The sequence below is a fragment of the Bubalus kerabau genome, chromosome X (genome assembly GCF_029407905.1).
Source record: "Bubalus kerabau isolate K-KA32 ecotype Philippines breed swamp buffalo chromosome X, PCC_UOA_SB_1v2, whole genome shotgun sequence".
Classification (NCBI taxonomy): Eukaryota; Metazoa; Chordata; class Mammalia; order Artiodactyla; family Bovidae; genus Bubalus; species Bubalus kerabau.
The window spans coordinates 101,613,198-101,634,953 of NC_073647.1; the positions used below are offsets into that span (position 1 = coordinate 101,613,198).

Sequence of the window (21,756 nt, forward strand, 5' to 3'; positions counted from 1 at the left end):
CCATTGCCTTCTCCAGGGATCTTCCCTGCCCAGGGATCAAACCCGTGTCTCTTATGTCTCCTGCATTGCAGGCATATTCTTTATGACTAGCGCTACCTGTACCACCAACATCCAATCACATAAACCAGAGCAGTGTTTTTTCAAACCTGTGGGTGGGTTAATAGAAAATATTAGGGATTTAACACAAAATAAGTGTAAGTGTTATTTTGTGAAACTTTAATTTCATTGGTATGTGTATACAAATATTCATATATATGTGTACTGGGCTGTGCTGGATAATGTTCCGATGTGGATTGTAGTCAAAAAGATTGAAAAACCAGACTAGAGAGTTAGGTATCATGTTTGACTCATCCTTCTGCCTTACCTCCTACAGCCACTGAATTACTAAATCTGCTGATTCTACTTCCTCAATTTCTCAAATTCATCCTATCTTCCTCTTCCCTGCTAACCACTGATCTAGTTCCAGCCCTTTCTGGATGACTGAAAAGACCCTGATGCTGGGAAAGATTGAGGGCAGGAGGAGAAGGGGACAACAGAGGATGAAGTGGTTGGATGGCATTACTGACTCAATGGACATGAGTTTGGGTAAACTCCAGGAGTTGGTGATGGACAGGGAGGCCTGGTGTGCTGCAGTTCATGGGTTCTCAGAGTCGGACACGACTGAGTGACTGAACTGAAACTGAACTGAACTCCAATCCCCATGCCACTTGTCTTTATTCTTACCAAATAATCGTCCTAAAATGTAAATTTTGCTTATTTATTTCCTTCTGTGGTACCCTACTGCCCATAGATCACTTCCAAGTTTCATAATATGGCCCCTGCCTGTCTCTCTAGCTTTATTTGTTCCCATTGCAGTATCACTGGTAACACCAAACCACTTTCCATTTTCCTCACACTCCCTGAAGAGTTTTATTTTGTTTCATTTCTTTCGTTTTTGCCTGATAAGGGAAGGGAGATCCTTTTCTACCATCCTTTTTACCTGGTGAACTTCAGCTTATTCATTCTCACTTTGAACAGGAAGTCTAATACCCCTACCTTCCCTACCCTGGTGTTGCTTCTCTGTATTTCCAGAATATTCTGGGCATCTCTCATTACCCAGCCACATTATTTTATTGTTTTTTCCCCCCTAAATTCAGATGTCCAATTTATTTATTTATTTTTAACTTTTTATTTTGTATTGGAGTATAACCAATTAATGATGCTGTGATAGTTTCAGGTGAACAGCAAAGGGACTCAGCCATACATATATATGTATCCTTTCACCCCCAGACGCCCCTAACATCAGCCAGGTTGTTTTAAAATTATTTGTTTAGTTAGTGTTCAGTTCTTTTATGGAAAAAACTGGCCATAATCATTTTAGTGCTTAAAACAATGTCTGGCTCTTATTGGGCGTTCAGATGACTGAATGGGTGAGTGACTGAAGATCTAGAAAGTTAAAGTGCCTTTTTCATTCATGTTGCTTATAGGTGACCAAATTGAGGCTAGAAAAGAGGCCTCTTTTGTTGCCTCATGCTACAGACCAATATTTCTTCTAGTACATTGTGTAAAACCAAATGAGTACAACATTTATTGTGTAACACTGAATAAGTCACTTTAAGCTAATTTGCATATGATTAAGATGATTAAATTATTCCTTTGTAAATAATGAAGTTTTTGATGTACTATACCTATGGGAGCCTGTTTCTGGTACATGAATAGTTTTGCTTGAAATTTAATATTCACAAAGAGGTAAGACAGTGCAAGTAGATTTCAAAGTAATTTGGAGAAATCAAAATGGTCCTTTAATGACTACATTTTGAGAGGTCAGCTAAAATTTAAAAGATAATGTGACAGATTCCAGGTATACTGTTTAAAAGATTCTGTGGGTTTTAGTTTAAAATACCTAAAGCTAGAAATGGTGAAATTTGGGGGAAAAAAATTACATTGTAGGAGTAGCTTAATAAATGTTTGAATCAAATTTGTAGATACAATTTCTAACATACAGTGACTCTTATGCCTTCACGTTCTTCCATTTTCTGTAGCACATTGCAGAAATCAGTTGCAGTTTAGAAAGTAAGACCCCAGGCATCAGTTTATAGAAGAAAAAGAGAAGCATATTCCAATCTGGGTGTATTTCCAAATTCAGAAGTTTTATTTTTTTTTTTTTTTTTTAAATTTTATTTTATTTTTAAACTTTACAGTTTTTTTTTTTTTAAGTGAAGCATCAGAAAAAGAAAAGGGTCAAAGCTGAAATATTACTTAATATCATCCAATATGTTGTGTGTATGTATGAGAATTTCCCCAGTTGTTTCTAAAAATTACTTTTACAGTTGATATATTGAAACAGGATCCAGCAGTGTCCACACATTGTTTGGTTGGTATGTCCTTGAGCCTTTCTTTATCTATAACAGTTTCCTCTCCCTTTTCCCTCCCATGCCTTTTATTTATTTATTAAAAAAATGTTGTCATGTTTATTTTCTCACTATGTTGCAAAGTCAGTACGAGTTGGAATATATTATTTTATCATTAAAAATTGTTCCTTCCCTTCTAGGCACCATCTAGGGCTCTGAAAATCTTTCAAGTGAATGTCAAATGAAGTAGGTCTTCTGGGAATCCTAGCTGAGTTCCCGAGGACTAAGAAGGCCACTTTCTTCATAAGTCCTACCCAGTTTAGGGCATCATAAAAGACTCTGCAGCTCTTAGTCTCCCCACTGTATCCACTAGGTTAGCCAGAACCTACCAGTTTGAGATACAGGTAGATGTGCCTGACTGCCCCACCAAGAGATTGGACTGATTGGCCTCCTCCCATGGTTTCAATGACTAGAACCCAAAGGTAGCTTTCTACTTTGGGAACTGGGTACTCAGCTTATGTAAGCTTATTGGAACCCTGTGTAGGAAACTGCCAGGTCTGGTTATAAGAAAAGTTTGTGCCATCACCCCCACGCACATCAACCAGGCATGTCTCCCAGGAAGCAGGTGTCCTGGAGACAGAGTATGTCAGGGCTCTACAATATGTCTGTGTGGTTATTTGTGATCTTTTTTCTTTCCCTGTATTTATGAGGCTCCTGAAGGAGCCAGGAGTGTGTAGACCCCAGCTGGGGAGAGTAAAGATTACTGATTCCAGTTTTCTGTGTGTCCTTAGCTCTGTACTTGCTTGTATCCCTGCTGGCAAAGAGAGCAGGCCTCCCCGTGTCCACGATCCCAGGCTTTCCACTTGTGTATTCCAAGGCTGGCAAACCTTGGAGCCTCTGGGCTCTGACACTAGACAGTGATCATTAAAACCTGGCTTGAGTCTCTGTTCTGGCATTAAAAAAAATTGTTCCTGACACCTAATAGACAGTGTTTGCTGAATAATGTTAATAATACTGAAGGTCTGTGTTTTGTTCCTACAGGTTGATCTGAAAGACTACATGTTCAGTGGACTGAAGGATGTAACAGTAGGTCGCTTACCTGGGAAAGTGGCAGGACAACAATTTCTCATTCAAGACTGTGAGAACTGTAACATCTATATTTTTGATCATTCTGCTACCGTTACTATTGATGACTGTACTAACTGTGTCATTTTTCTGGGACCCGTGAAAAGCAGCGTGTTTTTCCGGAATTGCAGAGATTGTAAGTGCGCATTAGCCTGCCAACAGTTTCGAGTGCGGGACTGTAGAAAGCTGGAAGTCTTCTTGTGCTGCGCCACTCAGCCCATTATTGAGTCTTCCACGAATATCAAGTTTAGCTGTTTTCAATGGTATTACCCTGAATTAGCTTTCCAGTTCAAAGATGCTGGGCTCAGTATCTTCAATAATACCTGGAGTAGCATTCATGACTTTACACCTGTGTCAGGAGAACGCAACTGGAGCCTTCTTCCAGAAGATGCTGTCGTTCAGGACCATGTTCCTCTACCTACTACCGAAGAGCTCAAAGCTGTCCGCGTTTCCACAGAAGCGAGTAGAAGTATCGTTCCAGTGTCCCGGGGTCAGAGACAGAAGAGCAGTGATGAGTCATGCTTAGTGGTATTATTTGCTGGTGATTATACTATAGCAAATGCCAGAAAACTAATTGATGAGGTAAGGAAAAGAGAGAGAACCAAAACAGACATACACCTATATAGGAACAAACCACTTCCTGGAAAACATCCATTCTTTTCAAATTGGCTATTAGAAATACAGGCAATCCTTAAATTATAGTCCTCTGCCCACTATGGATTTATCTGAAGTTAGGCCTCAAATACTTTACCAAAGAAACTTTAAAAACATAATTCAATTCTGGAAACATCCATTAAGCACTCATTATGTGGAAGTTACTGTTACCATATTTCATTGATTATAGGATATGCCTTTGTTTTCCAGTTTTGCTTCTCAGAAATGCGTCTTACAATTGATGGAAGTTTAGAGCTGATGAAATGTAATATATGCTGTGAGGAGAGATACGCAGACAAAATTATCTGCCCTCAAATAATTTCCATTCTTTATCACAAAAGTAGTACTACAAAGTGAAGCATGACCTTTTATAATTACTTACTGGGGAAATTTATCTGGAGTTTTTAATTGTTTAGGGTGTGAGAAAGACATTTAGGAATTCAACTTTTGGAGCTTGTTTTGACTGTGAGAGCAACCTCCACATTACTTTCCTTACTTCCCTTTGCCCTATTGCCATGAAGAGGAAGTTAGTGTGATAGAATGAGGTGGCAGCTGGGACGCCAAAGGTTGTAGGCTCATGATCAGGGGCTTTTAGTGCATTCAGGAATAGAGAAGGGTTCTTTGGGTAGCAACTTTCACTTGAGAAATAAGTGGGAATCTGGAGGTTAGGGATTCCAGAAGGAGTAGTTCCTGGTTGGTGGATGCTCCAATGGGGAGGCAGCAGTAGGAAGTATTGATTATCCATTAATCAAGCTTTCTTCAGAAAGTCTCTTTGAATTTGAAAATCAAACTTCCAGAAATGGAGAGGTGAACGGAAAACTCTTTTTGAATGGATTTTTTTAAAGTTGTAACACTTCTGTCAAAAAGAATGGTTTTAGGGAAAAAAAAACTACAAGTGACTGCTTCTCTGTAGTTTATACATTCCACAATGTAGAAAGCCCATGTCTGAAATCTTCAAAGTATATCTGAGGTCCAGTTTTCCAAACAACTGAAGCCAAGTATAATCTTAAGAATTTGATATTTTCTTTTTGATTATGCCAATCTGATAAACATGTGCTATGGATCTGGTGAGATGTAGAGAAAGTACTCTGGCCTTTGAGCTGTCTAATCACATGTTAATCCAATATCTGAGGTAAACATTTTCATTATACTGTATGGTGATTTTTTTTTTAAAAATCTACATACAGTTTTCAAAAGAAGTAATTATTCAGATTAAACTCCTTTTTGGTTGATAGTTCAAAGAGAACATAAAGAATGTATAATATGTTTAAAGAAAAAAAGCCATCGAAGCAAACACTGTCATTCTTCATGAGTCATCAGACATTCTTAACCTTTTAACTTGGTATCTGATATGTGAAATGACAGGTTGTGTGCACTTGAAAGTAACCTGACCAGGAAGATTTGTGTTCTTTATATAGCCTTCTGGATTACAGAATAACTGAAATAAAAATGCAACAATAACAAAAATAAAAATGATGACAATAATAAAAATAGCTAACATTTATATAGTGTTTATTGTATAATAGTTAAGTGAATTAACTCACTTAATTCAGAATAACCTATGAAATAGGTGCCATTGTTCCTCTTTATACAGATAAGAAATTGAGTCACAGAGTAAGTAACCAGCAAGAGGTCACTCGCTGGTAAGTAGCAGAGCCATGATTTAAATCCAGGGAGTTTGGCTTTGTAGACCATAGTCTTAACCCTTAAGCATGATACTGTTATGCTGCCTCAGAGGTAAAGGAAAGTTGATAAATGCCTGGTAGAGTAGAAATGTGACCAAAAGTGTGTGAAGGCAAAGCAGATACTACCCTCTAGCCTAGAAGGAAGAACCATGGAACTTTTTGGCTAGAGTTATCCTAACTAATTCTGAAATCACAGAATAAAGAGAACAAAAAGAAGAAAATACCAAGTACATGTGAACAGGGTATCACAACATACTGAAAGACCAGTGACTTACATATTAAGAGAGAGATTACATAGTTTTTTTTTTTTTAAAAATGAAGCTAGAGTTCCTTGGAAAATATGTGTAGAAGCTAGTTAGTGCTGAGACGGAAAAAATAAAACAAGTCTTTCCATATCATAACACAAATGTCTTAAAACAGCTTAGACTAAAACTGTGATTGCTAGCTCTGGTTTTGTTAAACCGTAGGAGTAACACAGAATTTTTTTCATACTGTTTTTATAAATTAAAGCTATTGTAATAGTTTTTTGAGATAGAAAGTATAAAACTTGAGAGAGTAGGAAGTCTAGAAAAACTGGGTTAACCAGAAAACACATTCCATAGGAGTCAAGAGAAATTCTCATTGTTCAGTCGCTCAGTCATGTCCAACTCTTTGGGACCCCATGGACTGCAGCACACCAGGCTTCCCTGTCCTTCACCATCTCCCAGAGTTTGCTCAAATTCATGTCCATTGAGTCAGTGATGCCATCCAACCATCTCGTCCTCTGTCATCCAGGATGGTTGGATGGCATCACTGGAGCCTCAATTTTCTCATCTAAAAATCAAATTTCCTGCTGGCTCTTAACTGCATCACAGATATGCATAGGATAAATTAAAGTAAAAGTAGTTTGAGTTGTTTGGAAGTAACCACGTGCATACGTGCTCAGTCATGTCCGACTCTTTGTAACCCATAGACTGTAACCCACCAAACTCCTCTGTCCATGAAATTGTCCAGACAAGAACACTGGAGTGGGTTGCCATTTATTCCTTTAGGGGATCTTCCAACCCAGGGATCGAACCCATGTCTCCTACTTCTGCATTGGCAGGCGAGTTCTTTATGACTGCACCATCTGGGAAGTAAAGTATTGGATAATTTAAGTTGGGTAGTTACTGCTACTTTCAAGTCTTTAAAAGTAGAATTTTCATGAAACAGTTTCTTCACATGTCTGCAGTGAAACATCAAACTAGATATACTAGTTTCATAGTTCATTATTTGTTTTTAGGTAATGGTATTTTGAATTAATCATATTTTTTGTCAGTTTATGTGTCTGACTATAAAATGAGAGGTAATGAGCAGTCTAGGGAATTAGAAACAGATGTCGGATTGTTTCTGATATTTTAAGTAACTTTGCAGTCATCATCTGGCAGTGATGTTTATGTAATTTTCTTCTACTTTTTTAATGGGTGTTTCTTTTTATTTCTGAGGCAGCATTGAGGGCTCTGAAAAAGGATTTGAGTTTGAATCCAATTTGATGAAATAGTATGGAATAATGTAGCCATAGAATGAAATACTATCAAACATTAAAACTGATTTTATAGTAGAATAGTTGGAAAATGTTTACAACTAAGTAAGTGAAAATTTGTAGAATATTATGTATCTGATTTTTTTAAGTAGATAAGTCTGGAAGGTTATATATGCTAAAATGTTAATAGTTGTGGTTCTTCTTAGGAAGTGGATTAAGATCGGGGTTTTCTTTTCTTGTTTTTAGTTCTATGGATTTTACATAAAACCTGTATTATTTCTGTAATGGAACAAAAACTGGAAGGGTAAAAGGAAGTATACCAGGACTTCCCTGGTGAAGTGGTCCAGTGGTTAAGACTCTGAGTTTCCACTTCAGGGGGCATGGGTTTGATCCCTGGTTAGGGAACTTTTAAGATCCCACAGGCCATGTGGCATGGCCCAGAAAAGAAGGTGTACCTATTATAGCAGTGGCATCTTTGAGTAGTGGCAGTTTGGTCAATATTTCTTTGTTTCTGTTTTTTTTCTTAATGTTCTATATTGAGCTTATTTGTTACTTTTATGATTAAAAATTTCAATAGGCTTTAATTGGTTGAGTCACTTTGCATTTTTTAAAAATCTATTTATTTTTAATTGAAGGATAATTGCTTTACAGAATTCTGTTGTTTTCTGTCAAACCTCAGTGAGAATCAGCCATAGGTATACATATATCCCCTCCCTTTTGAACCTTCCTCCCATCTCCCTCCCCATTCCACCCCAGTAAGTTGATACAGAACCCCATTTGAGTTTCCTAAGACATACAGCAAATTCCCACTGACTATTTTACATATGGTAATATAAGTTTCCATGTTACTCTCTCCATAATTTTGCATTTTAAAAAACTATTTTCATAATTATCTTAAAAATTAATGTGTACTCATTTTATATATGACTGAACAGTCCTATTCCTAAATATTTGCCCAAGATGGATGAAAATTATTATCACACAATAAATTGTGTTTGCATGTTTAAAAAAAATATGTACTAACTGTAAAGAACTATAGAAATAGAGTAGAAATAAGCTTTTTATGCTGTACCTTGAATTATCTTTGTAGGAATAATTTTTAATTTATTTAGTCTGTAATCACATTTGAGCAAACCCAGGGAGATAGTTAAGGACAAGGAAGCCTGTCGTGCTGCAGTCCATGGGCTTGCAAACATGGTTATGACTTAGCAACTGAACAACAGCAGTCAGATTACTTGGATTCAAATCACAGCTCTGTCACTTAATAGTTGTGTGATCACGGGCAGATGTCTTACCCACTCTGTGCTTTAATTTCTCATCTGTAAAATGAGAGTAATAATAGTATCTGTCTTGTAAGAGGGTTGAACATGTTATACATATAGAATACATAAAACTGCCTGGCACATAGTAAGTGCTCCATAAACATAATCTATCATTGTTGTGCTAGACTATGTAAATTTGAATCATGGTTTTTAAAATTAACATTATTATATAAGCTTCCCCCATTATTATTTGTTATATTTAATGAACTATGGTATTTTATCATGTGAATGTACCATAATTTACTTAACCATTCTCCTCTCATTGGACATTTGCGCTATCACCAAACTAAAGCTTATATTTGTTAGTTTCAGTCAAAAAAATTTTAAATAATGCTTAAAATTTTGAGGGCTAATTTATGTTTCTTTGGCTCTTAATTGTAACAGTAAGCATAGCAGTACTCATTCTTAACCAGAACCATGCATCTGGAAGGAAGAATCTTGTGTATGTGAAAACTTGTTACAGTAAACACCCTGAATTACAGTTCTAACTAAAATGAAAATCAGAGTGCTGTGTTGCATTTTATATAGAAAAATTGTAGAATAGGAAAACACTGTTTTAGCCTCAGGTCATTTTCAAATCTGAATGAAATTTTATTTCCCACAGATGGTTGCTAAAGGCTTTTTCCTAGTTCAGACAAAGGAGGTGTCAATGAAAGCCGAAGATGCTCAAAGGGTTTTTCATGAAAAAGCACCTGACTTCCTTCCTCTTTTGAACAAAGGTACCTTCTGGATGATTGGTATATTTTTTGTGGTTATTCTTTTAAACTGCTGATTTGACTTACTCTTGCCTTTAGTATTTCTCTTAAATTGTCTTCTCTTTGTCATTTGTTTTATGTTTTTCCTGTTACCATTCAGAAATGTCAAAATTTCACATCATTCAAAATGCCAGATATAATTAACTAGACATTAGTGAAGTGAAAGGTGAAAGTGTTAGTCCCTAAGTCATGTCTCTTTTTGACCCCATGGACTATAGCCTGCCAGGCTCCTCTGTCCATGGATTCTCCAGGCAAGAATACTGGAATGGGTTGCCATTCCCTTCTCCAGGGGTCTTCCCTACCCAAGGATCGAACCTGGGTCTTCCACATTGCAGACAGATTCTTTACCATCTAAGCCACCAGGGAAGCCCCAAAGACAAATGGAAGGGACCTCATACATGTAAAGCACATGCTTTACCACTGATCTGCAACTCCCCCTGCAACTAGACACTACGCATTAGGTTTTTTCCTTCCCCTGTTCTATCATCTTATTTCTTGAAAGTCACATTTTATTATTATGTATTTTATCATCTTTAATTATTATTTTATTATTGTTGTATTATTATACTATAGTGAGTGATCATTTCCTTCTCCCTGCCAGTTATAAAGGACTTGATAAGGATTCTTTCTGCCTTCAGTGAGTGTGCTTTGACCGTACTGGAAAAGAAATAAGAAATATAAATCAAAGGGCATACCATTCTGTGTACTTAACATGATCGATTAAGTTTCTATGCATAATTAGAATTGTTTTCCCCAGTGGGCAAATGCCACCAGTAAATTTCAGATGCTGGAAATATGTCTACAAACAGAGGAACTAGAGTTCATGCGTACTTCTGAAGTGTTGCTGTTTGTCTCCATGTATTTGAAGGTGTCCTGATTCTAGAAGACAGAGTTCATCCGTCAGAGCAGGGATGTTGTTTGCCGAAGGCTCATCAGGCTTTTCTTGACTGGCCTGAGCAAAATAGATAATAATACATAATGATGATTGGATATACCCTGGAAAGGGGACACATCTGCATTCATATGCTCTTTATGTATAAATAAGTTATAATAAACTGCAAAAAGCTATAGGAAAATATTGGAGGATTGTTAGGATAATCTTAATAACTAATGCTGGGTGTGATTCAGTCCTTAAGTATTAATACAATATATTTTATATACTTTTGTGATTCCTCTGGTAGTACCATAGACTGTCTCTAACCAGTGTATGAATCTATCCCAGATTATATATAGGAAATTATGACCTGGCACCTTTGATGCAGCCTTATTGATATAGGAACATTCTGATGGAACCTTGAAAATAAATCTTTAAACCCTTAGCAGCTTTAAGAAAATTCAATCAAATAATAAGTGTAATAGACATATGAAAATGTGAGGATTAGGGATGAAGTGGGCATATGAATAGACCTAAATTAATGATTTATATGCTCGTGTAATGTTAGTGAAGTGGTTTCATAGAATTGCTCTAACACAACCATAGTATGTGTTTTTAAGTCACATAACATTCCACATTGGAAGAAGTGTTCTGTTCCTGCAAAAAGTAGAACTCAAACTAATGGACAGATGTTTTAAGAATTTCAGCAAATCAATATATAAACAGCTTTTAAAATCAGAGATGTCCATAGGAAGTAGTCAGAGACTAATGAGGCCATGTCAAAAGGTCACAGGAGTCAGTTTAAAGGAATCTCAAGGAATTTCCACTGGTCAAATTTGGGACAATTTGAGCATCAAAAGCATAACGAAGTAGGGAGTGTAGGTTCAATCCCTGTTTAGGAAACTAAGATCCCACATGCCACGTGGTGTGGCCCCCCCCCAAAAAAAAACCACAATAATGAAGGGAATTGATTTAACAACAAATCCATGCATCCATAGTGGTAATAAAAAAGAGGAGAGAGGAAATTGGCACTGGAACCATGGACCAGCATACCCAGTCATCTTGGAATCTATCTAACTGTATGGTCCTCACGGATATCATGAATGACTGCTAGATATTCCCATGATCCAGAAGCTTCCTATGTATGTGTTAGTCACTCAGTCATGTCCAACTCTTTGTGACCCCATGGACTGTAACCCACCAGGCTCCTCTGTCCATGGAATTCTCCAGGCAAGAACACTGGAGTGGGTTGCCATTCCCTTCTCCAGGGGATCTTTCCAAGTCAGGGATTGAACCTGGGTCTCCTGCATTGCAGGCAGATTCTTTACCATGTGAGCCACCAGGAAAGCACTCGTCCATTAGCTTGAAATGACCAGTTCTCCAGGACCCCAAATGGTCTCACAGTAATAATCAGTTTCTCATCTAGGTAATCATAAACAAATCATCTGTTTAAAATTTGTTTTTATAATCTGAGGAATATCTCTATAAAATTCATCAGCCCATGCTTTTTACCTAATTTGAAAAATCAATAGTATTCAATATATTCAGTTAATAAATGTGCATCAAGCACCTGGAGAAGGGAATGGCAACTCCAGTATTCTTGCCTGGAGAATTCCGTGGACAGAGGAGCCTGGCAGGCTACAGCCCATGGGGTCACAAAAAGTAAGACACAACTGAGCGAATAACACACACACACACAAGCATCAAACAAAAGGGTGGGCAGGGAGAGAGGGAATAAGGAAAGCTCTTCTGTTCTTTACAGAATACTGTGGGCTAATAAACATAGAAGGAATGATAGACTTCAGAAATCACTATTTTCCAAACCCTGATGTAATAATTAACTCAAAGTTTATCAATGAATGCTAAAATTATTGGGGTAAAAGTTGATGAGAAGTAGGATACACACATTCTAATTCAAATGGGAAGTGTACCTTTACATCAGGGTACTTGGCATTAGTGATGGCAGAGCAACCTGGCATTGTATATCTCCTGATGTGATGGCAATAATATACAACATCATCTGTGAAGTATTCTTGCCAAAAATATTTTACCTGAATCTAATTGAGCCAAGACTTAGCTTCTAGTTTATAGGGAATAAAGGAAATCTGGAGACATGTTAAATGACACCATGAGGGAACAATGAGACAAATAAAAAATGGAAGACATTTTACAAGGTAATTGGCAAGGACTCTGCAGACAACACCCTTGGATAAAAACAATGGGGGACTGTTCTGGATTAAACGAAACCTATATGCAGGTCAGGAAGCAACAATTAGAACTGGACATGGAACAACAGACTGGTTCCAAATAGGAAAAGGAGTACATCAAGGCTGTATATTGTCACCTTGCTTATTTAACTTATATGCAGAATACATCATGAGAAATGCTGGGCTGGATGAAGCACAAGCTGGAATCAAGATTGTCGGGAGAAATATCAATAACCTCAGATATGCAGATGACACCACCCTTATGGCAGAAAGTGAAAAGAAACTGAAGAGCTTCTTGATGAAAGTGAAAGAGGAGAGTGAAAAAGTTGACTTAAAGCTCAACATTCAGAAAACTAAGATCATGGCATCTGGTCCCATCACTTCATGGCAGATAGATGGGGAAACAGTGGAAACAGTGTCAGACTTTATTTTTCTGGGCTCCAAAATCACTGCAGATGGTGATTGCAGCCATGTATTTAAAAGACGCTTACTCCTTGGAAGGAAAGTTATGACCAACCTAGATAGCATATTAAAAAGCAGAGATATTACTTTGTCAACAAAGGTCCATCTAGTCAAGGCTATGGTTTTTCCAGTAGTCATGTATGGATGTGAGAGTTGGACTGTGAAGAAAGCTGAGCGCTGAAGAATTAATGTTTTTGAACTGTGGTATTGGAGAAGACTCTTTGAGAGTCCCCTGGACTGCAAGGAGGTCCAACCAGTCCATCCTAAAGGAGATCAGTCCTGGGTGTTCATTGGAAGGACTGATGCTAAAGCTGAAACTCCAATACTTTGGCCACCTGATGCGAAGAGTTGACTCATTGGAAAAGACTCTGATGCTGGGAGAGATTGGGGGCAGGAGGAGAAGGGGACGACAGAGGATGAGATGGCTGGATGGCATCACCAACTCGATGGACATGAGTTTGAGTGAACTCTGGGAGTTGGTGATGGACAAGGAGGGCTGGCGTGCTGATTCATGGGGTCGCAAAGAATCGGACACGACTGAGCAACTGAACTGAACTGAACAACTAAATGAAAGGAATGAACCTTAATTGGATTTTGGATTAGGGTGGGGTGAACTCTAAAGTTTTAAAAGTCATTTTGGGGACAACTGGGGAATTTTGAAGATAATATTATGGAATTATTCTTGTAGCCTTAAGTATGATAATAGTATTGTGGTCATTTATATAGGAGATGCATGCTGAAGTGTTATGATATCTACTATTTTCAAATGGCTCAGCAATGCAAAGTGTGTGTTTGTGCATGTCTGTGTGCATGTGTGTGGTATGTGTATAGTGTGTGGCAAAGCAAATGTGGCCAAATGTTAGCATTTGATGGGTATAGGTGAAGAGCAAGGGCTTCCCAGGTGGTGATAGTGACAAAGAACTTGCCTGCCAGTTCAGGAGATGTAAGAGACATGAGTTCTACCCCTGGGTCAGGAAGATCCCCTGGAGGAGGGCATGGCAACCCACTCCAGTATTCTTTCCTTGAGAATCTCATGGACAGAGGAGCCTGGTAGGCTACGGTCCATAGGGTTGCAAAGAGTTGGACATGACTGAAGCGACTTAACATGAATGCAAGCGAAGAGCAAATGGATGTTTGTCATTCTTCCAACTTTTCTATAATATCTGAAATTTTTCAAAATAAAAGTTGGGCAAAAATTTTAAGCTGCCAGTAGTGCATTGATTGACATGGAATAATGAACAGGCTGTCCGTGGAGATATTCCTGTAGGTATTGGAGGCATTGGGTCTTGATGTAAAAGTGGCCATCAGACATTCTAAGGAGAGTTTTTCAACCTCACCAGTATTTGATATTTTTAGATAATTCTTTGCTGTGATGGGTTGTTATGTACATTATAGGATGTTTAGCAACATCCTTGGTCTCTACTGACTAGATGCCAGTAGCACACTGCCCCAATTATGGCAACCAAAAATGTTTCCAGACATTGCCAAATGCCCCTTCGGGGGCTAAATTGCCCCCAGTTGCAAACCACTGTTCTGAGAGGGGAGGGGAGTGGACTTACCCTTTGGAAAATTTGCTTTTATTTCAAATAGTTTTTATTTTAGAGTCTCTAAATTTTCATCATCATTTAAAGTAGTCACAGTTATTTCCTTTCTATTAATGAAGCTATTTGACAGCTTAATGAGGGAATTCATTGTGTTTTTTCATCCTGAGAATCTTTCGAATGACTGATTCTCAGAACTGCCTGGGGTACTATTAAAGATTTAAATTTCCAACTCCCACTTCAGGACTGATTGAAATATCTCTGAGATATTCCCTTGGCATCTGCATTTTACAAAGTTCCCCATATGGTTCTGATGATTAGTCAGATTTGGGTTCCTTTGTTTTAAAGGATCATTCATTCATTTATTCAGCAAACATAGATGAGATATGAGAAGTAGTAAAGGAAGAATCAGATAATATAGGGCCATGTGAGCCACTGTAGAGACTTTGGCTTCTAGTTTGACTGAGATGAAAATCTACTAGACATTTCTATTTTTTTTTAAATAAACTTATATTGGAATAATTTTAGACTTTCAGAAAAGTTACAAAGGTAGTACAGAGAGTTTTACTACTTACCTTCCTCTTATGTTGACATAAGCATGGTACATTTGTCAAAACTTTACATTGGTAAAATACTCTTTATTCAAACTATAAACCTTATTCAGATTTCACTGGGTTTTTTTTTTTTTTTCACTTATGTCCTTTATCTGTTCCAGAATTTAATCCAAGACCCCACATTGCACTTAGTCACCATATCTCCTTAATCTCTTCTAATCTATAACAGTTCCTTAGTCTTTCCTTGTTTTTCATAACCTTGAAATATTTGAACAGTACTGGTAAATTATTGTAGAATGTCCCTCGATTTGTGTGTGTCTTAGTGTTTTCTCTGGTTATACTGGGCTTTTGAGTTTTGGAGGAGAGGTGAAGTGCCTTTCTCATCACATGACGTCCCATCACACCACACCGTAGGGCACGTGATAGCAACATAATTTATCACTGGTGATGTTGCCCTTAGTGACTTGGTTCAGGTGGTATCTGCCAGGTTTCTTAAACACTGTAAAGTTCCTTTTTCCCCCTTTCTATACTCTTTGGAAGTTCTTTCTATGTTTTATGGAAGTTGAATCTCTAAGAACAGTCTACACTCAAAAAGAAGGAATTAAGCATTACCTCCTAGAGAGAGGAGTATCTACATACATAATTTGGAATTCTATATGAAAGATTTGTCCCTTCTCTCCCATTTATTTATTCAGTCATTTATGTCTGTCAGTAGGGACTCATAGATATGTATTTTATTCTTTGGGTTATAGTCCAATACTGTCAAATTGTTCCAATTTTACTCTTTGGGAGCTCTTTTAGGTTAATTCCTCTGTCTCTTTGACATGCCTTTTATTTCCTTTTTTGGCATTATTGTGTTGGCTAGGTATTGTTGTGTAAACTAGTGAGAAGAGGACATCTCTGCCATGTTTCTGATCTCAGGATAAAATGTGTTCAGTCTCACCATTAGGAATGATGTTAGTTACAGATTTTTTTCATATATACCTTTTATTAGACTGAGGGAGTTTCATTCTATTCCTGGTTTGTTAAGTTTTTATCACGCATGGATATTGAATTTTGTTAAATTCTTTTTCTGCATTTGTTTAAATGACCATATTTTTTTTATAATTATTGAGTCATTTAATCTGGTCAGTGACTTTTGTTAATTTTGAATGTCTTACCAACCGTATATTCCTGAGATGTATGCCCTTGATCATGATGTTTTATCCCTTTCATATATTGCTGGATCCAATTTGCTAATTGAGAATTTTTACATTTTTGTTCATGAAGCATACTGTGTCTGTCATTTTCTTTTCTTGTAGTATCTTTGTCTGGCTTTGTTATTAGGGTAATGCTGGCCTCATAAAATGATTTGAGAAGTATCCTTCATCTTCTGTTATCTTGGAGAGATTATAGAGAATTAGTATCATTTTTTTCCTTAAATATCTGGTCGAATTTGCCAGCAAAACCATCTGGGCCTGAAGACTTGAGGGGAAGATTTGTAGCTATATGTTTAATTAATTTATTTGTATATTACATATAGAGCTCTTCAAGATATATTTTTCATCTTGGGTGAGTTTTGATAGTTTTTGTCTTTGGGGGAATTATTTCATTTCATCTGAGTTATCAAATATATAGGTGTAGAATTTATAGTATTTCCTTATTCTTATTAATGTATGCAGAATCAGTAGCGATGTCCTTATACTCCTATTGGTGATTTGAGGCTTCTCCCTCTCCCATTGGCCTTGATAGATTTATCACTTTCATTGATAATTTCAAAGAAAGAACTCTTTGTTTTATTGATTTTCTCTATTTCTCTTTTAAGTTTTATTGGTTTCTGCTCAATGCTTATTTACTTTTTATTGTTTTCATTTTTTTTAATTTTATTTTATTTTTAAATTTTACATAATTGTATTAGTTTTGCCAAATATCAAAATGAATCCACCACAGGTATACATGTGTTCCTCATCCTGAACCCTCCTCCCTCCTCCCTCCCCATACCATCCCTCTGGGTCGTCCCAGTGCACCAGCCCCAAGCATCCAGTATCGTGCATCGAACCTGGACTGGCAACTCATTTCATACATGATATTTTACATGTTTCAATGCCATTCTCCCAAATCTTCCCACCCTCTCCCTCTCCCACAGAGTCCATAAGACTGTTCTATACATCAGTGTCTCTTTTGCTGTCTCGTACACAGGGTTATTGTTACCATCTTTCTAAATTCCATATATATGCCTTAGTATACTGTATTGGTGTTTTTCTTTCTGGCTTACTTCACTCTGTATAATAGGCTCCAGTTTCATCCACCTCATTAGAACTGATTCAAATGTATTCTTTTTAATGGCTGAGTAATACTCCATTGTGTTTATGTACCACAGCTTTCTTATCCATTCATCTGCTGATGGACATCTAGGTTGCTTCCATGTCCTGGCTATTATAAACAGTGCTGTGATGAACATTGGGGTACACGTGTCTCTTTCCCTTCTGGTTTCCTCAGTGTGTATGCCCAGCAGCGGGATTGCTGGATCATAAGGCAGTTCTAGTTCCAGTTTTTTAAGGAATCTCCACACTGTTCTCCATAGTGGCTGTACTAGTTTGCATTCCCACCAACAGTGTAAGAGGGTTCCCTTTTCTCCACACCCTCTCCAGCATTTATTACTTGTAGACTTTTGGATCGCAGCCATTCTGACTGGTGTGAAATGGTACCTCATAGTGGTTTTGATTTGCATTTCTCTGATAATGAGTGATGTTGTGCATCTTTTCATGTGTTTGTTAGCCATCTGTATGTCTTCTTTGGAGAAATGTCTATTTAGTTCTTTGGCCCATTTTTTGATTGGGTCATTTATTTTTCTGGAGTTGAGCTGTAGGAGTCGCTTGTATATTCTGGAGATTAGTTGTTTGTCAGTTGCTTCATTTGCTATTATCTTCTCCCATTCTGAAGGTGAAAGAAATCAAAGAGGACACTAACAGATGGAGAAATATACCATGTTCATGGATTGGAAGACTCAATATAGTGAAAATGAGTATACTACCCAAAGCAATTTATAGATTCAATGCAATCCCTATCAAGCTACCAACAGTATTCTTCACAGAGCTAGAACAAATAATTTCACAATTTGTATGGAAATACAAAAAACCTCGAATAGCCAAAGCAATCTTGAGAAAGAAGAATGGAACTGGAGGAATCAACCTACCTGACTTCAGGCTCTACTACAAAGCTACAGTTATCAAGACAGTATGGTACTGGCACAAAGACAGAAATATAGATCAATGGAACAAAATAGAAAGCCCAGAGATAAATCCACACACATATGGACACCTTATCTTTGACAAAGGAGGCAAGAATATACAATGGATTAAAGACAATCTCTTTAACAAGTGGTGCTGGGAAATCTGGTCAACCACTTGTAAAAGAATGAAACTAGAACACTTTCTAACACCATACACAAAAATAAACTCAAAATGGATTAAAGATCTAAACATAAGACCAGAAACTATAAAACTCCTAGAGGAGAACATAGGCAAAACACTCTCTGACATACATCACAGCAGGATCCTCTATGACCCACCTCCCAGAATATTGGAAATAAAAGCAAAAATAAACAAATGGGACCTAATTAACCTTAAAAGCTTCTGCACATCAAAGGAAACTATTAGCTTATTTACTTTTAATTTGCTTTAGGTTTGATTTGCTCTTCTTTCTCTAGTTTCTTAAGGTTTTAGTTTGCATTACTGGTTTCATCTTTTCTAATAGAGTAATTCTCGTTAGTCACAGTAAATATGTTCTATAAAGTTGCTGTGAACATTGAATCAGTCAGTACTGTACTGCTACTCCTAGGAAAAATGTAGGGCTAGGTTCCTGTAAGTCTCTGGTCACAGCATTTCTTTCAACCAATCAGTATAACCTTGTTGTATGTGTATTTCTGTTTAAAACCCTCATTTAGTATATTTTTTTGATTCATTAACATTGAACTCACAGCCAACAGCACTATAACTTGTACCTGAATGAAGCTTATCTGTTAATAACAGATATTTTCTCTGTAAGGCACATCACAGATTTCCTAAGCTTAAGAACATTAGACCGTACTTGAGCACTACATTTGAAGGCCATTTTAAATACCAATATTACCAACAAAATGTATAAAAATGTGGTACTAAATGGACTGTGAAAAAGCCACTTGTTTACAGAATGAATGCTTAAACAAGAAGGCAGAGCATCACTTTGTTCAAATTTACCTTGGAGCATGGATGTGAGGCAGCTCATATTTTTTGCCACTTTGTATATGTCCATGAATGACCATGAAAAAAGTGCAAGTATTGATATTAGGTAAAATATTTTGCCTGTTTGGTAAAATAAATTTTACCAAGTAAGCAATTAGCAAATAAGGAACCTGCAAATAATGAAGATTGACTGTATATATATTTTGTGTTAGAAATTTTCCTTTAAGTGCTGCTGTAGCTGCATCCTGCCAATTTTGATATGATTTATTTTCATTTAACTCAGGGTTTGGCAAAGTATGGCCTACTGTATATTTTGTAAATGAAGTTTTATCAGAGCACAGCCACACTTGTTTATTTATTATGTTTTGCTGCTACATCTCTGCTGCAGAGATGATTAGTTGTGGCAAACATTGTATTTAGACACTAAGCCTAAAATGTTTCCCATCTGGCACTTTACAGAAAATGTGTGCTGACCCCTGATGTAGTAGTTTCCCTTGAGACTTTCCATTTGATCCATGGATTATTTAGAAGTATAATGTTTATTTTCCAAATATTTGAGAGATTGTCCAGATATGTTGCTATTACTGATTTCTAGATTAATGATCTTATGGTCTGAAAATGCACGTTGTATGATTTCTATTTTCTTTAAAAAGTTAAGGTTCTTCCTAGTCTGTGTGCATGTGAGAAGAATGTATAATCTGCTTTCGTTTCATGAAATGTTGTGTAAATGTCCACTAGATTGGTTTGGTTGATGGTGCTATTCAGGTCATCTGTATCCTTACTGATTTTCTGCTTATTTGTTCTATAAATTAAAGAGAGAAGAGTGTCAAAGTCTTCAACTATAATTGTGCATTTGTCTATTTCTTTTTTCAAATCCTATCAGATTTTGCCTTATGAATTTTGAAACTCTGTTTTTAGGTGCATACACATCTAGAATTACGTCTTCTTAAAGAATCCTTTATCATTATGTAATGTCCCTCTTTGTCTCTGATAATCTTCCTTGTTCTGAAATCTGCTTCGTCTGAAATACATCTACTGCAGCTTTTGTTTGGTTGTTAGTGTTTCATCATATATTTTTATCCATTTTCTTTTAACTATCAAAATCTGTGTATCTAAAATGAATTTTTTGTAGACAGCGTATAGTTTGTTCTTGCTTTTCAATCCAATCTGACAGTCTCTGTCTTTTAACTGCTGTGTTTACACCATTCATATTGAAAGAGATTGTTATAGTTGGATTAACATCTACATCTTGCTAGCTGCTTTCTGTTCCATTTGTTCTTTGTTTTTTTTTTAACTCTTTTTCTGTTAAATTGGGTATTTTTTAATAAAACCTATTGACTGATTTATTTATACTTCTTTTCCTAAGTCTTCTTTAATGGTCACCTTTGGTTTTACAGTATACATATTTAAATAATTTCTCCAGTATTCTTGGGCTTCCCTTGTGACTCAGCTGAAAGAATCCACCTGCAATACGGGAGACCTGGGTTTGATCCCTGGGTTGGGAAGATCCCCTGGAGAAGGGAAAGGCTACTCCACCCCAGTATTCTGGCCTGGAGAATTCCATGGACTGTATAGTCCATGGGGTCACAAAGAGTCAGACACGACTGAGTGACTTTCACTTTCACTTTATAATAGTACTGTACCACATTGCTTGTCGTTTATAAGGACCTAATAACATCATATTCTCAAATTTTCCTTCCTATCCTTGTGTCATTGCTATATGTTTTACTATTATATATGATGCTGCTGCTGCTAAGTCGCTTCAGTCGTGTCCGACTCTTCGCAACCCCATGGACTGTAGCCTACCAGGCTCCTCCGCCCATGGGATTTTCCAGGCAAGAGTACTGGAGTGGGTTGCCATTGCCTTCTCCATTATATATGCTACAAACACCTAATGCATTGTTCACATTATTAAACTGTCCATTATTTTTTTCTTTTTCTCAAGGATTTTAATAGACATTCAAGAACACATTCAATTTATCAGAAGTTGTCCCTCTACAAGAGTTGTCTGCTGTTAATCCCCTAACCACAGAAACACTTCTGGGCATCTAATATCTTTTCAGCAGAAACAAGAAATAAGGTTGCAAGATTATTGTAGTCACTCAGGAGAGAAATATTGTCCAGTAAGTCCATTGTCATGGGAAGAGGTGGAGAGAAGGGAACAAATTCTAGATATGTTTTGATCGTTTGTACATAATATCACATATAAAGGCCTTATTTCTATGACTTATATACACTGCTAATCAGCAAAGAGAATCCAAAAGTCCAATAAAAAGAAGCAGTGGATATGAAGCATTCACAGTACAAGTGAGTGAGGAACTCAACATCCTTCATTATTAGAGAAACGTAAAATAAAAGGAATATGTAAAATATCCTTCAGTGGGAAAAAATGGAGATACTTAAGAGTGCAATCTCAGTGTTGAATGACTATACTCTTTATTTCATTTTTTTAAGTTTTAAAAAATATTTATTTATTTTTGGTTGCACTACGTCTTTGTTGCTACACAAGGGCTTTCTCCAGTTCTGGCGAGTGGGGGCTACTCT

At 36.9% G+C, this 21,756-nt stretch overlaps 1 protein-coding gene across 3 annotated transcripts in view; it reads left to right on the forward strand.

The window, feature by feature from the left end:
- Nucleotides 1-21,756, forward strand: part of RP2 (RP2 activator of ARL3 GTPase) — a 46,648-nt gene that overhangs the window by 15,473 nt on the left and 9,419 nt on the right. For 2 of the 3 annotated variants that reach the window (XM_055563617.1, XM_055563616.1), the window contains exons 2-3: nucleotides 3,372-4,037; nucleotides 9,222-9,336. In XM_055563617.1, the coding sequence (XP_055419592.1) occupies nucleotides 3,372-4,037; nucleotides 9,222-9,336 (781 nt within the window). Of the gene's footprint in view, nucleotides 1-3,371; nucleotides 4,038-9,221; nucleotides 9,337-17,932; nucleotides 20,058-21,756 lie in introns of those variants that run through there. The other variant, XM_055563619.1, reaches the window with a different exon arrangement.